General features: G+C 42.8%; 1 protein-coding gene across 2 annotated transcripts in view; it reads right to left on the bottom strand.

Annotated features, from left to right (window-relative positions):
* Nucleotides 1–11,754: 11,754 nt before the first annotated feature.
* Nucleotides 11,755–20,565, bottom strand: part of POP1 (POP1 homolog, ribonuclease P/MRP subunit) — a 38,091-nt gene continuing 29,280 nt past the window's right edge. Inside the window, exons 13-16 of one of the 2 annotated variants that reach the window (XM_039527591.1) lie at nucleotides 19,986–20,177; nucleotides 18,857–19,011; nucleotides 14,082–14,378; nucleotides 11,755–13,148 (exon numbers count right to left, since the gene is read on the bottom strand). In XM_039527591.1, coding sequence (XP_039383525.1) covers nucleotides 12,494–13,148; nucleotides 14,082–14,378; nucleotides 18,857–19,011; nucleotides 19,986–20,177 — 1,299 coding nt within the window. In that variant the 3' untranslated portion in view covers nucleotides 11,755–12,493. The remainder of the gene's footprint in view (nucleotides 13,149–14,081; nucleotides 14,379–18,856; nucleotides 19,012–19,985; nucleotides 20,178–20,565) is intronic. The other variant, XM_039527592.1, reaches the window with a different exon arrangement.

The following is a 20,565-nucleotide window of genomic DNA, read 5'->3' as shown; positions in this document are numbered from 1 at the left end:
TTTACGGGTTTCTTTTAGTTGTACATACCTACATGCTGTAGTAGTGTTCAAAATGACATGGTGAGCACAAGGCCTAAGATTGAAGAATAAAGTTTTTTCCTATGGGGCCATCTAGTGCACAGTTTCTATATAACATTAAATCTTCAAAATGTCCTGCATGAAACTGTAGTTTTTCAATTTATTCTCATAATGAAACCTGCTTAATCAGATGTCTATAATGCACATGATCTAGAAACAGTTATAAACAATTTATGATGGAATTCTATGTCACCTTGTTGTTCCTCTGTAACCCAATATATACCACAGATGCAGAGTTCTTTAATGAATTACACAAGTGGGGCATACAACACTCAGGTGAACCACGTTAAAAAAAACAACATTCACCTAACGGGCTACTCAATGCAGCTGGGTGTATGATTCTTGTCAGTACTAACAGGAAAATTCTAACAAATCCAAATCTAACCAGTACTAGAAATGAACTGGTTGGATCTCTGATTAGTCTTATGGAAAATAAACCCCCTTTCTACCATTTGAGACTTCCAATAAAATACAACGCATTACTGTGTTTTAGTTTAATCCAGTCATGGCTAAATAATTAACGCAATGCAATGTGCAGCAGGAACCCTTTAATGTTTGTGAACTTAAAATATTTTAAGGCTTCAGAAATTTGTTTTCAATTCCTGCATTTCCATTTTTGATTTAAAACGTAAATGTATGAATACATTTCCAAAGATAGTCTGTAAAGAGAGGAGAGCAGTCACTAAAACATCTCTGTTTGGATTTTCAGTTTTAATCTAAAGAATCAACCTCAATAAATGTAATCCAGTATTAAGAGCAGGTACAACGTTATTTTATATATAAATTAGGGAAAACTCCCACTGGTTGGTAAGCGTGTTTTGTTATGCTGTACATAGGCTGCAGTACATTGACTCATAGACTTTAAGGCCAGAAGGAACCACCATGATCATCTAGTTTGGCCTTCTGCACATCCCAAGCCACAGAATCTTACTCACTCACTCCTATAATAGGCCCATCACTCTGGCTGAGTTACTGAAGTCCTCAAATCTTGATGTAAGGACTTCAAGTTACAGAGAATCCATCATTTACTCTAGTTCAAACCAGCAAATGACCCTGCCCCACATTGCAGAGAAAGGCAAAAAAACTCCAGCATCTCTGTCAATGGGACCTGGAGGGAAATTCCTTCCTGACCCCAAATATGGTGATCAGTTAGACCTGAGTATGTGGGGGAGACCTGCCAGCCAGACACCTGGGAAAGAATTCACTGTAGTAATTCAGAGCCATCCCCCTTTAGTGGCCCATCTCTGGCCACTGGAGTTATTTGCTACTAGCAGTCATGGATGGACCACATGCCATTGTAGGCAATCTCATCATACTATCCCCTCCATAAAGAAATGGTTACTGTAACAGTGGCTCTTCAAGATGTGATGCAGTGTGTATTCCACTGAGGTGTGTGCACGCCCAGTGCAACAGAGCCAGAGAGTTTGCATAAGAATATCCGTGGAACTTGCACCTTGTGGTCATGGCCCCTCCCATGGCTATAGGAGACACCATCTTGACCCCCGCCCTTAATTCCTTTGCACCGAATGTTCATAAGAGGAGACTCCAGTGCAGAGGGGATGGAGGGGGTCTACTTGACAAAAGAAAGAAGAAGAAGAAGAAGAAATGATTATGTACTATAACTGTGGTTCTTCGAGATGTGAAGCAGATGTATGTTCCACTTAGGTGACTCCCAAGCAATACCCCTTCCAGGAGATGGGGCTCGGAGTCTACCTAAATAAGGATCTCATGTCCACTTTTCCAAAGTTTGCTTCCACTCTGGAAGATGCAGTCATAGAGATAATGGTTGAGAAGGTGAAGGCCAAGACTATAACAGGGTTCAAAAAAGAACTAGATAAGTTCATGGAGGATATGTCCATCAATGGCGATTAGTCAGGATGGACAGGGATGGTGTCTCTAGCCACAGTTTGCCAGAAGTTGGGAATGGGCGACCGGGGGTGGATCACTTGATGATTACCTGTTCTGTTCATTCCCTCTGGGGCACCTGGCATTGGCCACTGTCGGAAGACAGGATACTGAGCTAGATGGTCCTTTGGTCTGACCCAGTATGGCAGTTCTTATGTTCTTACGTTCATAATGATTCATAAATGTATGATTCATAAATGTATGTATGACCACGTGGCAGCCTTGCAAATATCCAGGGACGGCTCCAGGAACCAGCACCCCAAGCGCATGCCTGGGGCAGCAAGTCACGGGGGGCAGCCCGCCTGTCGCCACGAGGGCGGCAGTCAGGCTGCCTTCAGCGGCATGTCTGCGGGAGGTCCACCGGTCCCACGGCTTCGGCGGCAATTCGGCGGAGGGTATGCCGAAGGCATGAGACCTCCTGCAGGCATACCACCGAATCCGCATTACCAGTGGACCTCCCACAGGCATGCCGCCGAAAGCCGACTGACTGCTGTGCTTGGGGCGGCAAATATCCATTATGGAAATAGCATGAGGAATGTTATTGGCATTGCTTACACTCTTGTTGAATGAGCTCATATCCACTGAGGAGGCATAGCCAAAGCTTCTCATATGCTGTCTTAATACAAGATGTTATCCATCTAGACATGGTCTGTGAAGAGACCACTTGACCCATCGTGCAGTGTGCATATGACACAAACAGGCAAGGCGAAGTATGAAATGATTCAGTCCTATCCAGATAGAATTCTAGACATCGCTTGACATCCAAAGTATGTAGATGCTGCTCCTCGGGAGATGAATGTGACTTAGGAAAAAATACAGGCAAATATACTGCCTGATTCAAATGAAACTGAGAGACCACTTTCGACAAAAATTGTGGGTGTGGTCATAAAGTTACCCTGTTTTAGGCTAATTGTGTGTAAGGATGCCCTGGCATCAGCATCTGCAACTCACACACTCTCCTTGCAGACGTAATTGCTACCAAGAATGTGGTTTTCTGACTCAAGAAGCAGTACTGGGTTTATAATGGCGTCAGCGGCATTTTGGCACTGGGCCCACACTCAAAACGGGTCCCAGTCCGGGCCACTCCATTTGTGCTGTGCCCCAAAGTGATGGCTCCTCTCCACCCCCTTATCCCCGCCTCCCCGCTCCCCTCAGCCGGCCTGGCTAGCTGAGGGCTCCTCTCCACCCCCATCACCAGCAGGCAGCCGCCAGCTGTCTGCCAGTGATGCAGGGCAGAGAGGAGCCCTCAGCTTCTGCTGGCTGCTCCACTACAGGCCGCTAGTGACCATCAATTTCAGGTTCCCTGGGGACGGGGCCTGCCTCTCCGTGGAAACGGTGGGCTGGGTAAGTCTGCAGTTGCCTCCTCCCCCTGCAGATGGCCACAAGGCCTAGTGCCTGCCTGAGTAAGCCCTGCCCAGTCCAGTGTCTAGTCCTGCAAATAAGTGCTTGTGTGTTTCCCAGCCAGGCTCCATTAGTGGCTCCCTGCCCAGCTGCAGCTGCTCCCCTACAAACCCCACACAGAGCAGCACTAGCTGTGATGTCTGGCAGGTGAAGCCTGTTCCAGGTGTGGCTCTGCCCAAGCTTCTCAGGGCTCTCACCCACCCGTAGAGCTTGGCCACCCCCTGGCTCAGAACCTTTCCTCTTACCTGGGCAGGGAAGGGGGACGTGCAGTGGGGAGGGGATGAACAGAGATGTAGTCCCTCGCTTTGCAGGTCCATCACCTTGGGAAGCAGGGGATTGGGCAATGGGGTTTCTGAGCAGTGGGGTGTCTTTGTGGGGAGCTGAGCAGACTTGGGGGAGAGAGATGTTCAGCTGGCAAGGATCAATGAATTTGACTCCCAGGCTCCTCTGCTGTAACCACTAGACCCCTTTCCCCTCCCAGAGCTAGGGATAAAACCCAGGAGTCCTGACTCCCAGTTTCCTCTGCTCTAACCCACTTGACCCCACTCCCCTCCCAGAGCTGGGGATAGAACCCAGGAGTCCTGACGCTGAGTCTTTCCCATCTGTTACGACTAGATTACACTGCCTCCCAAGAGATGCGAGTGCCCAAGTGTGCTCCTAAATCACAGAAAATAAACATGCGAGGGGAAGGAGCAATGACACTGGTGTGGCTGATCTGTGACCCTAATGCGAGGATTCATTAATTCAGTCCGTCACATGTACAGAGCAGGTCTGATTCCCTCGAGCAGGGGCCAGACACACACATTCCAGAACTGGGTGGTCCAGCTCTGCACAAATATCTCTGTTTCAGAGCCCTATCCCTGATTCACAACAGAATACCCACCCTGCTCTGAGTCAGAGCAATTGGTCCCTCTGCTTCCTACACCTGCACAGTCCTGAATCGCTATCACCTGGCGTGTTACAAACCTGGATTGGCTGGGGCCATGGCTGCAGAGCAAGCAGCGCCCATTGTGGCCCCTCTCCAGCGCATTCGTTGGGTGACCCAGGTGGAAACACCTGGCCCAGCCACTTTCTGGCTGGATCTTAAAGCTTCAATCCAGCGGGCCACAATTGTGTTAATGACACAGGCCCAGGTGGGTTTAGAGTGTCCCCCTGCCGGAGCCCATGACAGCACATGCTTGCAGAGACACACAGCCAACATCTTCCAAACAAAGCAGAATTTATTTTCCCCCAGGGGTATGAAGCACTCAGGAGGGTGGATAATGCAGGGGCTGGAACAAATTGTCCAGCCCCAACTTTTTTCTAATTAAAAATACTGATTTGGTTTCAAGGTGGGCTTGGGCCTGATTGTTAAGTCTGGGTATTATGGGGGCCCACAAATATATTTGGAGCCAGGCCCACAAAAAGTTAATCAGGCCCTGGGGACAGGAGGCAGGACACTAAGGGCTCGAACTGAGGGCCCATTGGATCCATGAGAACCGTGTTTAGGTCCCACGAGGGGACTACATCTTGGACAAGATGATGTAGATAGAGAAGCCCTTTCAGGAATCTTGTCACCATGGCATAGGAGAAAACTGATTTTCCTTGAACAGAGGGGTATGGAATGCTGATATCACTACCAGATTTGCTCTCAAGGAACTAAGAGCATTGACTTCTGAAGGTGTAGCACAAGGGTCGGCAACCTTTCAGCAGTGGTGTGCTGAGTCTTCATTTATTCACTCTAATTTAAAGTTGTGTGCCAGTAATACATTTTAACGTTTTTAGAAGGTCTTTTTCTGTAAGTCTATAATATATAATTAAACTATTGTTGTATGTAAAGTAAATAAGGTTTTTAAAATGTTTAAGAAGCTCAATTTAAAATTAAATTAAAATGCAGAGCCCCCCCCCATACCGGTGGCCAGGACCCGGGCAGTGTGGGTGCCACTGAAAATCAGCTCGCGTGCCGCCTTCGGCACACGTGCCATAGGTTGCCTACCCCTGGTGTAGCAGGTACTCCAAGGTGTCCTGGATAGAAGTTTGTGTCAGTTCGATCCCATAGGCCAAGGACCACACTGACACCTCCTTTACTTTGCTAAGTAAGCCATCCTGGTAGAGGACAGCTGCTGAGCACCGCGCTTCATCTTCATTCAACCATACAGCAGCCACACTGTGAGATGCAGGGAGCAGAACATGGGATGCAAAGTGCAGCTGTGATTCAAAGTGAGCAGTTCAGGATGAAGAGAAAGTGGCACGGGAGGTCAAATTGATAGTGCGAGAAGGTTGGAGAATCAGCACTGTGTTGGCCATATCAGGGCAAAGAGAATGAGCTTGGCCTGATGTGCTTTAAGCTTGAGCGTGACCTGAGGAATGATCAGGATGGGGAAAAGGTGTATGGGAGAGTTGACTGCGAACTACAGTGGAAGATGTCAGAGAGGGAGCCCGGACTGAACCTCCCCCTGCACACACCCTCAGAGAGTAGAACAGACAACATTTCCAATTTTCTCTCGTAGCAAACAGGTCAATGGTGGGAACGCCCCACACTGCAAAAGCAATCCAGAGGACGCTCATCTTCAGGGACCACTTGTGATTCAGGGAAAAATAACCGGCTGAGATGGTCTGTGAAATGATTCTGTACCCATGGCAAGTGGACGGCTATTGGAGTAATGTTCTCTTTGATGTAGAAGTACCACAGATTGATTGCCTTTAGTCAGAGCACCCTGGAGTGTGCTGCCCCCTTGTTTGTTCGCATAGTACAAACATTGTGGTGGTATTGTCAGTAAGTATGTGAACCACTGAGTGTCTGATACTGTCTTGAAAGGTGCAACATGTTTTGTAGATGGCTCAAAGCTCCAGTACGTGGATTTAGAGTGAGGCCTCAGGTGTACCCCCATCAGGGAGGCGTCAATAACAACTGACTTGGTTGGTGAGGGCCAAACAAAGGGAACATACTGGCAAACATTCGGTGGACATCCACCACTACAAGGAGTCTAGGACCAGCAGAGGGAGCTGAACAAATCTGTCCAGAGGATGAAGGAGAGGACAGTACACCATCCTGAGTCACATTTGAAGGGAGCGAAGGCACAGTCTTGCAAACTGGACCACCTACATGCAAGTGGACATTTCTCCTGGGGGAGTTTTGCACCACTGTGCTTTCACAGAATTCATGTCCCGCTCAGATTTCTTTGCTTCCCTGCAGAAAAATGACTTTCTGATGGGGAGACAAAGGGAAGCAGCAAGAATGGTCATGTGCCCTACCCCAGCAGCATGGGCACATCATTTGGGGCACCCAGAGCAGCTGGTGGAGAGGTAAATCATCCCGGGGCTGGGGACAGCCCCCGTCAGTGGCTCCTACCGTGTGCCGGGCTCAGCTACTAGTCCTGGCTGGGCTGGGGATGATGGGACTTCCTTTTCCCCTTCAAGGAGTAGCTAGGGCTGGGTCAGACCCACCCCCAGAAACCTCCTCTGGCTGCAGGAAGCACTGCACCTGCCCTCCGCTTTTCCTGCCCAAATTGCTCCTCAGCCACGGGGAGGGAGGGATCATTGTATGCGGAGCTGTTCCCCCATCCTCCCAACTCCTGTGCATCAAGATCTCCCATAACCAGGCCCCTCCTGCCAAGACTCACCCCTGCAGCTGAACCCCCCCACCGCACCCAGACCACCCCCACTGAATCCCCTGCACTTGAGCCCCCATCCTGACGAGCTCCCCTGAACCTCGACCACCCACTGAGCTCCCCACACCTGGACAGCCACCCCACTAAGCCCAAACCAGCTGCACCCAGATCCCCACTCCACCAAGCCCCACTCTCCCACACCCAGACCCTCCCGCCAAGCCCCATCCCCACACCCAGACCATCTTCACCTGGACCTCCATTGTACCTGGAACCTCCCCCCCCCATGAGCCCCTGTGCATCCGGATCCCCCCTCCACCCAGACCCCCCACTGACCTGCCCGCACCCAGATTTCCCCACACAGAACCCTCTCATCCAACACCTGGATCCCTCCACACTTAGATCCTGCCATGCTGAGCCTGTTTGCCCAAACCTGGTGCACCTGGCATGGAGGGGCATGGCCCCAGAGCATTTCTGGGGCAGGCCCGGCTGTGTCAGAGTTGGGTGCAACCTCACCATCGAGTCCATGTCCTGGGGTGGGGAGTTGCAGGGTGATCTCCCACGTCTATGCAGCCAGTGGCCTGAGCTCCCCAGTGCCATACTGGAGCCTCCACATCTATTTATTGACAAGTAAAATGTGCAGAATTTTAAAATATTGTGCACAGAATTTTAATATTTTTTTGGTGCAGAATTTTTAATTTTCTGGTGAATTCCCTCAGGAGTAGGATGTGTGGCCCAACAGTCTCAAACATATTCAAATTGTCATGGAAGGTTGAGAGTGCAGATTAAGGCAAAAATGTCAAATTGTCTGAAATGGTTGGTCAGCAGGAATGCTCTTGATGTCATGGAATCTAACAGGGCCACAATCCACTCAATTTTTCGAACAGGAGTCAAGGTTGATTTTCTGTTGTTTAGAATGAGATCCAGACAGTCAAGCAAGCAAAATATGGTACTAACATGGACAAGAAATTCCTCTCTGGATCTGCTCCTCAGTAACCAGTTGTTGAGGTACTTGGGAACCGTAACAGTCCATTAGCAGCCCTCAGTGCTCTCATTGGATGATGGGGAACAGGAGGATGACAACCCCAACTCAGTTGCACAGGAGCCTTGGGATCCTGGTGATAATGGTAGAGCGAGAGCAGAAGGAAAAAGTAGGTGGTTTGACTCGTCTGTCACCCAGAATGAGGGAGGAAGCAGTGCTGCAGATGGCGGCGGTACCATCGGTACTGAGAAAGCCAGTGTTGGAAGCGGTGTGACATTACCCATGGTATAATGTGGACAGATGAGTCCCCTCCAACCTGGGATGCCTTTAGCACTTCTTCGCTTTGAAAGCAACCACTCCTGGTTCTGCTCACACACAGCCTCTAGCATTACTGCCAGTTATAGTGTAGGAGTGTTATAGCTAACCAATCATGAAAAGAAAAAATGCAAACTAATACCCAATTTAGCAAGCTAAATGAATTCAAAGCAAAAAAAATTTCTCACCACATGCTTTTTGCAGTTTATTGGAGGAAAGCCTCCCAGCCAGGACCCCTCCCCCAGTTCAGTGTTTCTTCAGGTGTTACTGCTGCCATGAGCAAAGAGGAAAGAGGAGAGATGATTTGTGTTGTGTGTTCTCTATTTTTATACCTGTCTCTCCTCTTTGAGGATTAGCTTCAGCTGGGATTCAGGTGACAGAATCTGGGGAATGGGAATCCCAACTGTTTCTTTGCCAATGTGTAAATTTCTCACTCACACCCTTCTTCCTGCCAAAAAATGGCCCCTTAACTAAGTCATAGCTCATCCAATTATGTTGACACCTGGCTGAGGCACGAGTTTACCTTTTTGTCTCTGAGGAACTGGTTTGGGCTGCTTCCCAAGTTGGAATGTGCCTTAGTAACATCACACAGTAAACTCTTATAACTTTACATACAATGTTGCCACACACATTTTATCAGAACAATAATGATCAGAGAATTAGGAGTTTTCAAATGATACCTCACAAGGCATACTTTGTGCAAAAAAATTATCATAGTGTTATAAAAATGGTGATCATAGGGGTACAGTCTATCACAAGCAGTGTTGGTCCTGACATGAACAACAGTACCAGAGTGACTGACTGTACCAAAGTCAAGGGGAGTGAAAGCCTCAAAGGAAGCACTGCTGTGCCAAACTTCATTCCTCATAGACTTTAAGATCAGAAGGGACCATTATGATCATCTAGTCTGACCTCCTGCACAAAGCAGGCCACAGAATCTTACCCATCCACTTCTATAACAAACCCCTAACCTATGTCTGAGTTATTGAAGTCTTCAAATTGTGGTTTGAAGACCTCAAGTTGCAGAAAATCCCCCAGCAAGTGACCCATGCCCCATGCTGCAGAGGAAGGCGAAAAACGTCCAGGGCCTCTGCCAATCTGCCCTGGAGGAAAATTCTTTCCTGACCCCAAATATGGCGATCAGTTAAACCCTGAGCATGTGGGCAAGACTCACCTGCCAGCACCCAGGAAAGAATTCTCTGTAGTAACTCAGATCCCATCCCATCTAACATCCCATCACAGACCACTGGGCATACTTACCTGCTGATAATCAAAGATCAATTGCCAAAATTAGGCTATCCCATCATACCATCCCTTCCATAAACTTATCAAGCTTAGTCTTAAAGCCAGATATGTCTTTTGCCCCCACTACTCCCCTTGGAAGGCTGTTCCAGAACTTCACTCCTCTAATGGTTAGAAACTCATCTGATTTCAAGCCTCAACTTATTGATGGGCAGTTTATATCCACTTGTTCTTGTGCCAACAACAGACCCTTATCTCTTCTCCCTCCCTGGTGTCCATCCCTCTGATAATTTAGAGAGATCAATCTCCTCTCTCCTCAGCCTTATTTTTGTTAGGATAAACAAGCCAAGCTCCGTAAGTCTCCTCTTGTAAGATAGGTTTTCCATTCCTCTGATCTCCTACTAGCCCTTCTCTGCACCTGTTCCAGTTTGAATTAATCCTTCTGAAACATGGGAGACCAGAATTGCACAATATTCCAGATGAGGCCTCACCAGGGCCTTGTATAATGGTAATAACACTTTCTTATCTCTACAGGAAACTCCTCTCTTGATGCATTCTAGGATTCCCTTAGCCTTTTTCACAGCTGTGTCACACTGACAGCTCATAGTCATACTGTGATCAACTAATATATTCAGGTCTCAATTTATTCTGTTGTTCCCAAGTGATACATACCCATCTTATAGCAAAAATTCTTGTTAGTCCCTAAATGCATGACCTTGCACTTTGCACTATTATGCCCTGGACCCTGCACCCCCCCTAGGGATGGTCCTACATATCGGCAATACCTCTCATCTTTGTGTCATCTACAAATTGTATTAGCACACTCCTACATGATTGTCCATCTTACCATTGTCAGAGCTCCTTAACTCAAGAATGGCTGGAAGTTTAAGGCTGTCATTTTTAAAGGTGAACTGTAATGCCTTAAAACATTTTCTGTGTGTATGTGTATATATAAATGCTGAAGAGTGTAGTGATGCTCATACTGCAAACTTCCCATGCACAACTGCAGGTTACAGCACATTTCACAAAGACTAAATTCACATTAAAAAGAACCATCAGAAATCCCAAACTAGCATAAGAAAACAGGTATAAGATACAATTATTTGTTATTGGGGCTAAAGATGAACTGAAGACTTTTTAACTTTCAAGAGTTGAGTTCAGGGTTCTATTTCTCTCCTGCAACAGCTGATACCTCCTACACTTAGAGCAGCTCTTCAACTATTTAAGGTGTTAAATAAGTTAAATGAAATAACTCTTTTCTAGGCAGGTGAGTAAAAAAACTGATTTTCAGCTCATGTTTCAAAGTATATTTCCTTATTAAGTGTAACCCATGTATTCTCTTTATAGTGGGCATACTAGATCAGACCACTGGTCCATCTAGCCTAAGGTCCTGTCTTCCAAGAGTGGCCAGATGCTTCAGGGTGAGTTATCCATCCCATCATCCAGTCCCAGCTTCTCACAGTCAGAGAATTAGACACACCCCAGACCATGAGGTTGTGGCCCTGAGCATGTTGGCTAATAGTCACAGATGGATCTATCCTCAATGAGCTTCTCTTTTTTTAACTCAGTTATGTTTTTGGCCTTCACAGTATCTCCTGGCATAGAGTGCCACACGTTGACTGGGTGTTGTGTGTGAACACTGCCTTAGGTTTCTTTTAAACCTGCTGCTTATTAATTTCATTGGGTGACTCCTCGGTCTTGTGTTATATGCAAGGGTAACTAACATTTTGTTAATTCACTTTCTCCACACTATTCATGATTTTATAGACCTCTTTCATAACCCCCTTGTCATCTCTTTTTTAAGATGAACAGCCAGCCTTTTTAATCTCTCCTCATATGAAAGCTGTTCCATACCCCTAATCATTTTTGTTGCCCATCTCTGTACTTTTTCCCAATTCTAATATAAAAAAAAGTTAAGATGGGATGACCAGAACTGCATGCAGTATTCAAAGTGTGGGCATACCATGGATTTATATAGTGGCATTATTTTTTCTGTCTTATTATCTATTCCTGTCCTAATGGTTCCTAACATTGTTAGCTGTTTTGACTGACATTGCACATTGGACAGATGTTGTTTGAAAACATCTCTTTGGTGAGTGGTAACCACTAATTTGCATTACTTCACACGAAGTGTAGGATCTTAAGTGTCTAATTTAAAGCATTTCAGCACACCTTTAAATGACATAGTTCAGATTCCAATTTTCAAAGAGTTCTCTTCACACAGTAGGCCAAACCCACTTTTCTTGATAATGAAAAAATGTTTATTCTGAAAAGAAAATAACTTTAATAAGTTCACACTGACCCAGAAAGAAAAAAGTTTGCACTTTGGATGATACAGATTCCAACACATGCTGCAATCAGTGTTTCACAGCCTTTAATGTGGAAAGTTATTATTTATGTTCCATTTAAGCACTGAATTGTTTCAATGAAAATAAGTCATCTGCACTGTCTATGCTAGAGGTGGTTACAGAACCTGACTCTGCAGGAGCCAGACCTGTTCAGCTGCAAGATTGAATGGGCCCTGAAAAGCTGATTGCTATATACACAGAACCAGATGGCATGCATTTACCAGAAGCATTAACTGTAATCAGAGTCCAGCAGCCATATGACCAGAAGTCTTTTGAAGTGGAAACACTGTAAAAGTGAAAAAGATCTTTGAGATCGTTGGCTTCAACTGCATTGGAACAACAACAAAAAAAAAATAGTATGCCTATTAGAAAAACAATATCAGCATAAAGAAAGTGTTTCTGGATGCAAAAGCCAACATATGTTTTAAAACAGAAACTGATATAGACATTCAGAAGAAAAGAAAACATTTGAGCTATACAAACATTATAAATGATCAACAGCTTAGTTCATTAACAGATTAGTTTGATGGAAAATAAACTGCCCATTGCAAACATGGGGTACACAAGCATTTCTTGAGATTCAAAGGAATAATTTTTGATAATATCTGTACATTATTTCATTACAAATATGATGCTTATACCTCAATACTAAGTCTAGCAAATCTGTACTGCAGAGATGCTGGAGTTCTTAACAAAACAAGCCCTTTTTTATCGGCTGGTTGACTGGATAACATATGTAGTAATCCTGTCAAATTAACAAATCCCAGTGCTTCTCCACAGCCAGCAGCTAATGAAAAATCACCTTGAGTGACAAACCCTAAAAGAATTCTAGAGCAATGTGAAGTAACATCTGGTAAAGGGTCAGGCCATAAGCCAAGTATTAGTTCTTTAGGCTCCTCAACTGCCTTTTCCTCCAGCGCATCAGAAGCACCACTTTCTGGAGCCTTCCCACTGTTCTTTTTCTTTTTTCTCTCTTTTAGTTTCAGTATCTTGTGTTTGAATATGTCGCTGTGTTTGGGTTCTTGAGGACCACAGAAGAGCTGGTCTTTGTTAAGCTGTAGAAGATCCTCCTGTGTTGGAATGCATATCATGGCATGTAATTCAGGACTGCCCTTTCTTAGCAGGGACAAGCTGACCCACACCAGCACCCTTGGGTAGCACTTAAAGATCGGTAAGAGGGCATCTTCAGTCATTTCCTTCTGTCCAACTTTTGAAGCAGGGCGTACCCTCTGACCTTTCCCACAGCTAGGCCGGCACCTGGCTGATAACTGCTTTAATAGTTTTCTGTTCCTGTTTGAAGTTTAAAAGATACATTAGGGATGCTCAACAAAATACAATAAAAACTCAGAAGTGTCATCGTAAATTAATGATTAAAAAAATACCACTTAGGACAGCCTTTGTAAAGCTCTCAAAATTAAAAAAAAGAACACAAAAACATTATAGAACTGTTCACTGAAAAGGGCACAATCCACTTAAAAATCAGTTACATTATCAACGCTTTTTGGCTTCAAATTTGTTTGAAGCCAGATTTGCTTTTCTTCAGTTTTATCATTATTTTCATATGATGCTATGCAAAATGAGACACCCACACCAGGCACTCCTCTTCATGTGCGCTAGCATGGCTTTCTCTTGCTTAATCAGTGTTCTATAAGTCTTGTGAGATCTCCATTCACTCTATAGAAACATGTGTAATGACAGCAACTGTCCGTATCCATGCATTAGAGATGGGAATACAAGTAAATATATTGAGAGTTTTTAAACTGGAGCTTTTAAAATTAAATTTAAATTAAATTAAAATCCTTTTTAAATGGAGCTTTTTAGGTGCATGTTTCCTTTTCTCTTTAATCATTTATACATTTCTTTATTAAAATATGCCACTTTCTCCCTACCAATGGCTCTCTGAGCCCTCCAAATATCCTTCCCACTGGAGGCAGGCAATATAGGGCCACTCCAAAGCAAGTACCAACTCAAACTGCTTACTAAAAGAGGCTTCCCACTGCAGTCAGTCACTCCCCATTGAGGAAGGGTAGGAGAATGGCTTACTTCCAATTACAGCAGGTTCTACCCACCTGGGTAGAGCTCCACCAGGTCAGAATTCACTTCCCATCCCCTCTGGGAGCTGGGAGACTCAATTAGATGGTGCGTCCTCATGGCTTGCCAGTAAGTCATCCCCTCTTAACAAGCACGCAGGACAATACTTACTGGTAAGTCACTCCTACATACCTGAGAACAAAGAAGCCACTACTTGTTGCAGCTCCATCTTCTTTGCATAAATTTTGAATTTGTGTCATTTCTTCCATCATGTCGCCCTGAGAATCCTCTATAATCAGTCCAGGTTTGGGCTCACAAGGAACCTGCCTTTCAGTTGCACAGCTCTTACTGTCTGCGGATGAAGTAACCACAGATTCTTCCTGAGCTTTGTTTCTTACTTCCCAGTCCCTGGTTAGTTGCCCCCACGGACAGAGGAAAGGTGCCAGGGTGCCAAGTTTGACATAATTAGCCCTTTTTGCAGGTGGGCGTCTAAAAGAAAGAAGGAAACAGAAAAAAGGTCCCATAACTTGGAAGCAATGAAACAAAATGTTCATTACAGTGCACCTCAAGAATAAAGCAAAATTACGATGCTGAAATACCAGATAAAGGAGAATGATCTATTAAGCAACTTGCAAATCATTAGAAAAAATTAAGGTGACAGGGCCCAATTTACCAAATAACCAATAACCGAGGATCTTTTTAACTTGTATTTTAATAAACTTCAAGATGGGCAGTTAACTCTAATCTTGTTAAGCAGGAATTCTGAATCTCTGGAAATTTGAGTTCCATACAAAACTGCCACATATCTGTACTCCTGGAGTGCAAGGATTCTGCACTGCAAGAGGTCTACTACTTTGCTGGCACCAGGGTGGATAAAAATCAATGATTTAAAAAATATATTTTTTTTTAAAATAAAATGCTTTTTGAGGGAAAACAACTTATCTAAAGATATTTTAATTAAAACTATCTTTGAGCTACCATGGAATAGGGATTATAAATTCTAATTCTGTAGTATGAGACGATATATTCATGTAATGTTTAAGAGAAGTTTGGTAAATGAGTTCCAATAATTCATGGATTAGGGACCCAATCTGTATAGATTTAGGTTAATCTTTCTATCTACCCAATGGGACTCAGTGCTCAGTCTAGAAGATACCACCAGAGATGCTTAGTTTTGCAGTTCTCAAACTGTGGATTTGTGTCTTCAGAGATAACATGCTTGTTAACAGCAAAAATGTTTTAAATAAATAAATATATAGAGGTGAGAAATAACAGACCTCAACCCTATTGTCCCTCTGCAAATTTGTGTAGCCAGAGTCAATCCCTTACCTCTCTCTAAAAGTACAAAAAGTTTCAGAAAGTTTAATGAACAGAAGATTGTTGGGGGCAGAATAGATCTGGGCAAGGAGAAGAAGAAGTCTGGAGATGAATCTGAGAAGGGAGGGACAGGCAGTAGAAACAGAAGTGAAACTGTTTGAGCAGCATATTCCAGAAGTCTTGAGGTCTGAGTGTAGCCTTCATTGATTTGAGATGTACCATACCATGCTCTCACTAGAAGGGAAAACCTATAGTGGCAGCAGGCCGTAAAAGAGATCCAGTTTGAGAATATTTTAATGATGTTCCTCTACCTGTGAATAAGACAGACGTGTGTGCAAAATGCAAACAGCGCAACAAAGAAATATAAAGCCTGGTTGCCTGAATGAAACATCATGAGAAGTGTTCCTTCTCAGGAGGAAGCTGCATTGAAGATGATGAAGGAACATGTCTGTACATGCAGGATCTTCAGGTTGGTAAACTTTTTTTATTTCATACTTCTTTCTTAAGGACTGCCGGTCAGCCTTCTGGACTATTCCTGAATTCTCCCATTTGAGCAAAAAAATAGAGTTGTTACTCTATGGTACTATTATTTTAGATGCAGTTGTGATAAAATAAATAGCTGAAATAGGCAGATCTTCCTTTTACAATTTCACCTTTAAAGTAGTACTGAATGTCAGTGAATGCAATGAGCAATACTAAATGAGTAGTATGGTAATAAGTCAATGCAGTTATTTATTTTGTTTAGGAGACTCCATCCTCAACATACAGGATTCTGAAGACTATCCACCTTCAAGATCACCATCATTTTCTATAGCTTCAGAGTTATCTGCCAATGATAGTGTTTCATTTCAGTCACATCATGTATGTCACATAGCCACAGTATATCACCTGTAGCAAAAAGGAAAAAAAACAAACACCTCCATTATCCAGAAACAACCACAGGTAAGTTTGTGATAAGAACCACCAAATTACAAAAAGAGGTAATTGATGAAAAATGCCCCGTTTGTTTATGCAACAAACTCTCGTTTCCGTACGATTGAAAACCCACACTTCATTAACATGGTTCAGTCATTAAGACCAAGATACAGTCCACCCAGCAGAGCTGATGTCGCAGGCAAATTGCTGGATAAAGTGTATGAAAGAAACTGAGCAGTGTGCAAGAGAACTAGAGGGTGAAATTGTTAACCTGAGTCTTGATGAGTGGAGCAATGTCCGCAATGATCATGTTGTATGTGCTTGTGTGACAACAGAAGGGAATGTCTTTCTCATAGAAAGAATTGATACATCAGAAAAATGCACACACAGCAGAATACTTACAAGTAGCAGCAGTAAAAACTATAACAAACTGGAAAAAAATTCAAATGTCTAGCATGCAGCTTGGTCACAGACAATGCTGCAAATGTATCCAAGATGAGAAGAAATTTAGAAGAGTCCCAAGCTAACAACATACAGTTGCAGTTCTCATTTGATGCATTTCCTAGCCAAAGATTTCAGTGTTCCAGAAATAAAGGCTAATGTTGTTGAAAGTGCAAAATACTTCCGTAAAAACTACTTTGCAGCAGCTGCTCTGAAAAAAAGTGGGAGGAACCAAGCTAACTCTCCTACAAGACGTGCAATGGAACTCAGTAGTAGGCTGTTTTGAGCACTATATCAAGAACTGGCCTAATCTGATGACAGTTTGGGAACAAAATCGTGAAAAAATAGATGGCGCTGTCACAGCCAAAGTTCTCAACATTGGGCTTAAGAGAAGCATTGAACACATGCTGAGTACCCTGAAGCCTATTTCTGTAGCCTTGAACAAAATGCAGGGAAATAGATGTTTTATTGCTGATGCTGTTGAATTTGGAAGGAACTGAGCGAGATCTTAAAAAGAGAAATATGCAATGGCAAGAGTTAAATTACAAGCACTAAAAAAAATGAATGGGACGAGCACTATCTCCAGTTCATTTTCTTGCAAATATTCTCATAACTTAGTACCAGGGTCAAACCTTAACTGCTGAAGAAGAAGAATTAGTTATTGCCATGACATGGACATCCAGCAATCATCCCTCCATAATGCCAACCATAATAAACTTCAGAGCTAAGGGTGAACCATTCAAGAAATATGTTTGCTGATGATGTTTTAAAGAAAGTCACACCAGTTAACTGGTGGAAGTCACTTAAGCACTTGATTCAGAGACTGTTGAAGTGATAATCTCACTTTTAACAGCAGTAGCTTCTTCTACTAGTGTAGAAAGAATATTTTCTTCCTTTGGACTAATTCATTCCAAATTGAGAAATCATTTGGGACCTGAAAAAGCAGGAAAGCTTGTTTCTCTTTTCCAGATTATGAACCAACAGAAAAATGAAAGTGAAGATGACTGAGTTAGCTGCAGAAGACAATATTTTAAGTTTCTCATGTTGACCTGGCTGACAAATTTAAACAAACAAAACAAAAAAAACCACACACACACAAATTAGACAGACTATTTCATTTAACTATTTTAGTTAAAAACAATTTTAACAAAAACAAACCTGATTTTTAAAAAATTGAATGTTTAACTAAATTCAAAAATTCATATGCTTGTTTTGTTAAAATTTTATATGTTTGCTCTTAAAGAATAAAATCCAGAACACAGTTGTTGTTTTAGTTAAATAAAACAATTTAAATGTCTATCTGGTGATGTTCTCCTCCCAATACAGAATGGCAAGAAAATCCTCCAGATATTAACGATTAACCTGTTGAATTGAAGATATTTATGAAGTCATTGGGAGGTGAACTATCTGCTTCAAGTACCTTTGGTAAATGAAATAACCAAACAATAATTCATTTTTTGATATAGCTGTAAACCTAATCTGAAAAGTTTTCAAAATAAATCACTGTTTAAAAATGTATAGCTGTACCTTCTAAAAATGAAACCTACATCCATCTCTGAGTTGTGAAGACTATGTATTAAGGTTATAACAACCAACAAGAATGCACTTTTATGTAGAAATCAATGATTAAATTAAGTCTTCCTGACTAGTGATTTAAATCACTGATTTAAATCAAATCCACCCTGGTTGGCGCTGTTATGCCTGATATTACTCAGTCTTCTCCCTAGCCTCTCATCCCGGCAGCAGGCAAAACTTCTGACAATTATTTGCCCAGAAAGTATTTCCGCTTGTCACACACATTCTGAGGCAAAGAATCAGAATATAAGCATTCGTTTACTTGGGAAAATAAATATACTCAAGTGCTTTAATGGGCTTAATTGCTGTGCTCTCTATAGTTTCTTGCACCCTATTTAATAGATAATACCAAAATGTCTTGGCACCAATTTTAAACTTCTCCATTTGGCGGACACTGGTTTTCCCCTACAAGTTGCTAATGGAACTTGAAATGTATGCCTTTATTTACTTTGATGTATTATGCACAATTATATTACAGCTTTTTTCTGAACAGAACTCTGGGAATAGGGTTTTAGTTAATTGATGCACCCTATTCAGGGGAGAGCACTTAGTCTACATAACATGGATTTTTGTTTCATATTATACTGGGATTTAACACACTAACAAAGCTTCATCACAAATCATAAGTCTAGAAACTGAACTGAGCAACAGATAATTTTAAGGCATATCAAGTTTCCATTAAAGCGGCAATCAATAAATCTTGGAGAAATTAACTTCACCTCTTGAATTTTTCAAGAAGAATGTTTTCTAGTTCTTTGGCAAACTGGATTCCAGCAGGACAGTCTGGGAAGTCATTTGGAATGTGAGGTGTTCTTTTATATTCAGAATGTTTCAAACTCTCTTGCAAGCCGCCTACTCGTGCGCCTCGATATACCTGTAAGGTAATAACATTAGTATTTTTCTAATGTTCCTAACTGAAGCATCTTGGAGAACCCCTTAGGTGATACTCTGACAGTACTAAGCTTCTATCACCTTAGCCATACTTTAGGATGTGATAGTTTTGAAGATGGGGTTAAAGACTCATTTGAATGAAATGCTAGTTATTCTTTATTAGTTTAATTCTCAAAAACCATCAACAAACCTAGAGAATGATTTCAAAAATTCTTACAAGTATTGGCACAAGTGTTGTTATATCTCTGCAAAGCTGTTTTTCAGTTACCTTTTATTATACAACAGATCACCACAATTGTTCCATCCATATGCACAGAACTATATAGCGAACTGCAGACAAGCATAATAAACCATCCTCTTTAAATTATAAGAGCAGAATGTTCCAAACAGCAAGGTAAGAGCATTCAGCATAATTAAAAACTTTGCTCTCCTGTTTCAGGTCCCGTGAAATCAGAGATCGCCAACCTGTGTTCAGCAAGACCCCTCAGCAGGCAGCATGATGGTGAGGTCGACACAGGACTAGGCTATATGGATGGCAGTAAGTACCAAATAAGAACCTTTGCAAACTCTCAGAATACACCTTTTTCCTTAACATTTTGTATTTATTTTATCTTTTAAAGAAATATACCCTTACAAACATGAAAACTGAAAAATTATAAAGCAGCACTGGCCTGCTCACTCTGCCCCCATATAAAGCCTCATTTCATGCTCTGTCAAACGTCCATTATTGGTGCAATAACTGAAGTGGACACAATGGTAGATTGTTTTAAATATTTTTTAGACACACACCAAGTCACTTTAATGACAAAATTCATCTGCTCTCTTTAAACTGAATTTTTGACCCAGTAGTTGTAAGTGGGTTGCACAAGGACAAGTTTTCCCCAATATGTATGTATCAAAGTAAATGAACTTATAACCTGTCATATTTGCCGGCAATTTGTAATGAAAGCCACTTACGAAAGGAATCCAGAAAGCCATGCCCCAGCCCTTTGGGAGATAGATATCCCAGCCACTTCCCCATCCTGGTCGATCTTCACCAGCCACTTTCCCTGGCTGCTGAACCAAGAGTATAGGAATTTTGGATTCACAAGGACCCAAGTCAAGCTGTGAGCCAGGTACCAATAGTTCACCTCTCATATGGTTTAAATCCTGAGATGGGATAAAAGCAGTTGGAAAAATGCTCAATAATTTAATAGTCATTTTTCTTTTTTCAATAAGTTATTACAGTTACACTCTCACACACACACACACACACACACAGAGTGATTTCCTTATTATAGGCAGTGAAAGTAGGTAATCTGAATTCTGCCCAGGTTATTCATGCTATTGTATTGCTCCAGAGCAGGTACTGAAGCCGAAGGTAACAAGGTAGAGATGCCGACTTCTGAAGAAACCCCATCAGTAAACAAGTTGTGAAAAATCTGACTACCAGACAGCTTGTATGAGGGAGAGAAATACTGTACCATAATTTAATATTTAAGGGCTTTTCCCATGAGTGTTTAAATTTTTGCTGTGTAACAGACTAGCTGCTTTCAGA

Source organism: Mauremys reevesii, linkage group 2, assembly GCF_016161935.1.
Source record: "Mauremys reevesii isolate NIE-2019 linkage group 2, ASM1616193v1, whole genome shotgun sequence".
NCBI classification, from domain to species: Eukaryota; Metazoa; Chordata; order Testudines; family Geoemydidae; genus Mauremys; species Mauremys reevesii.
This window is presented reverse-complemented; position numbering and strand designations above follow the sequence as displayed.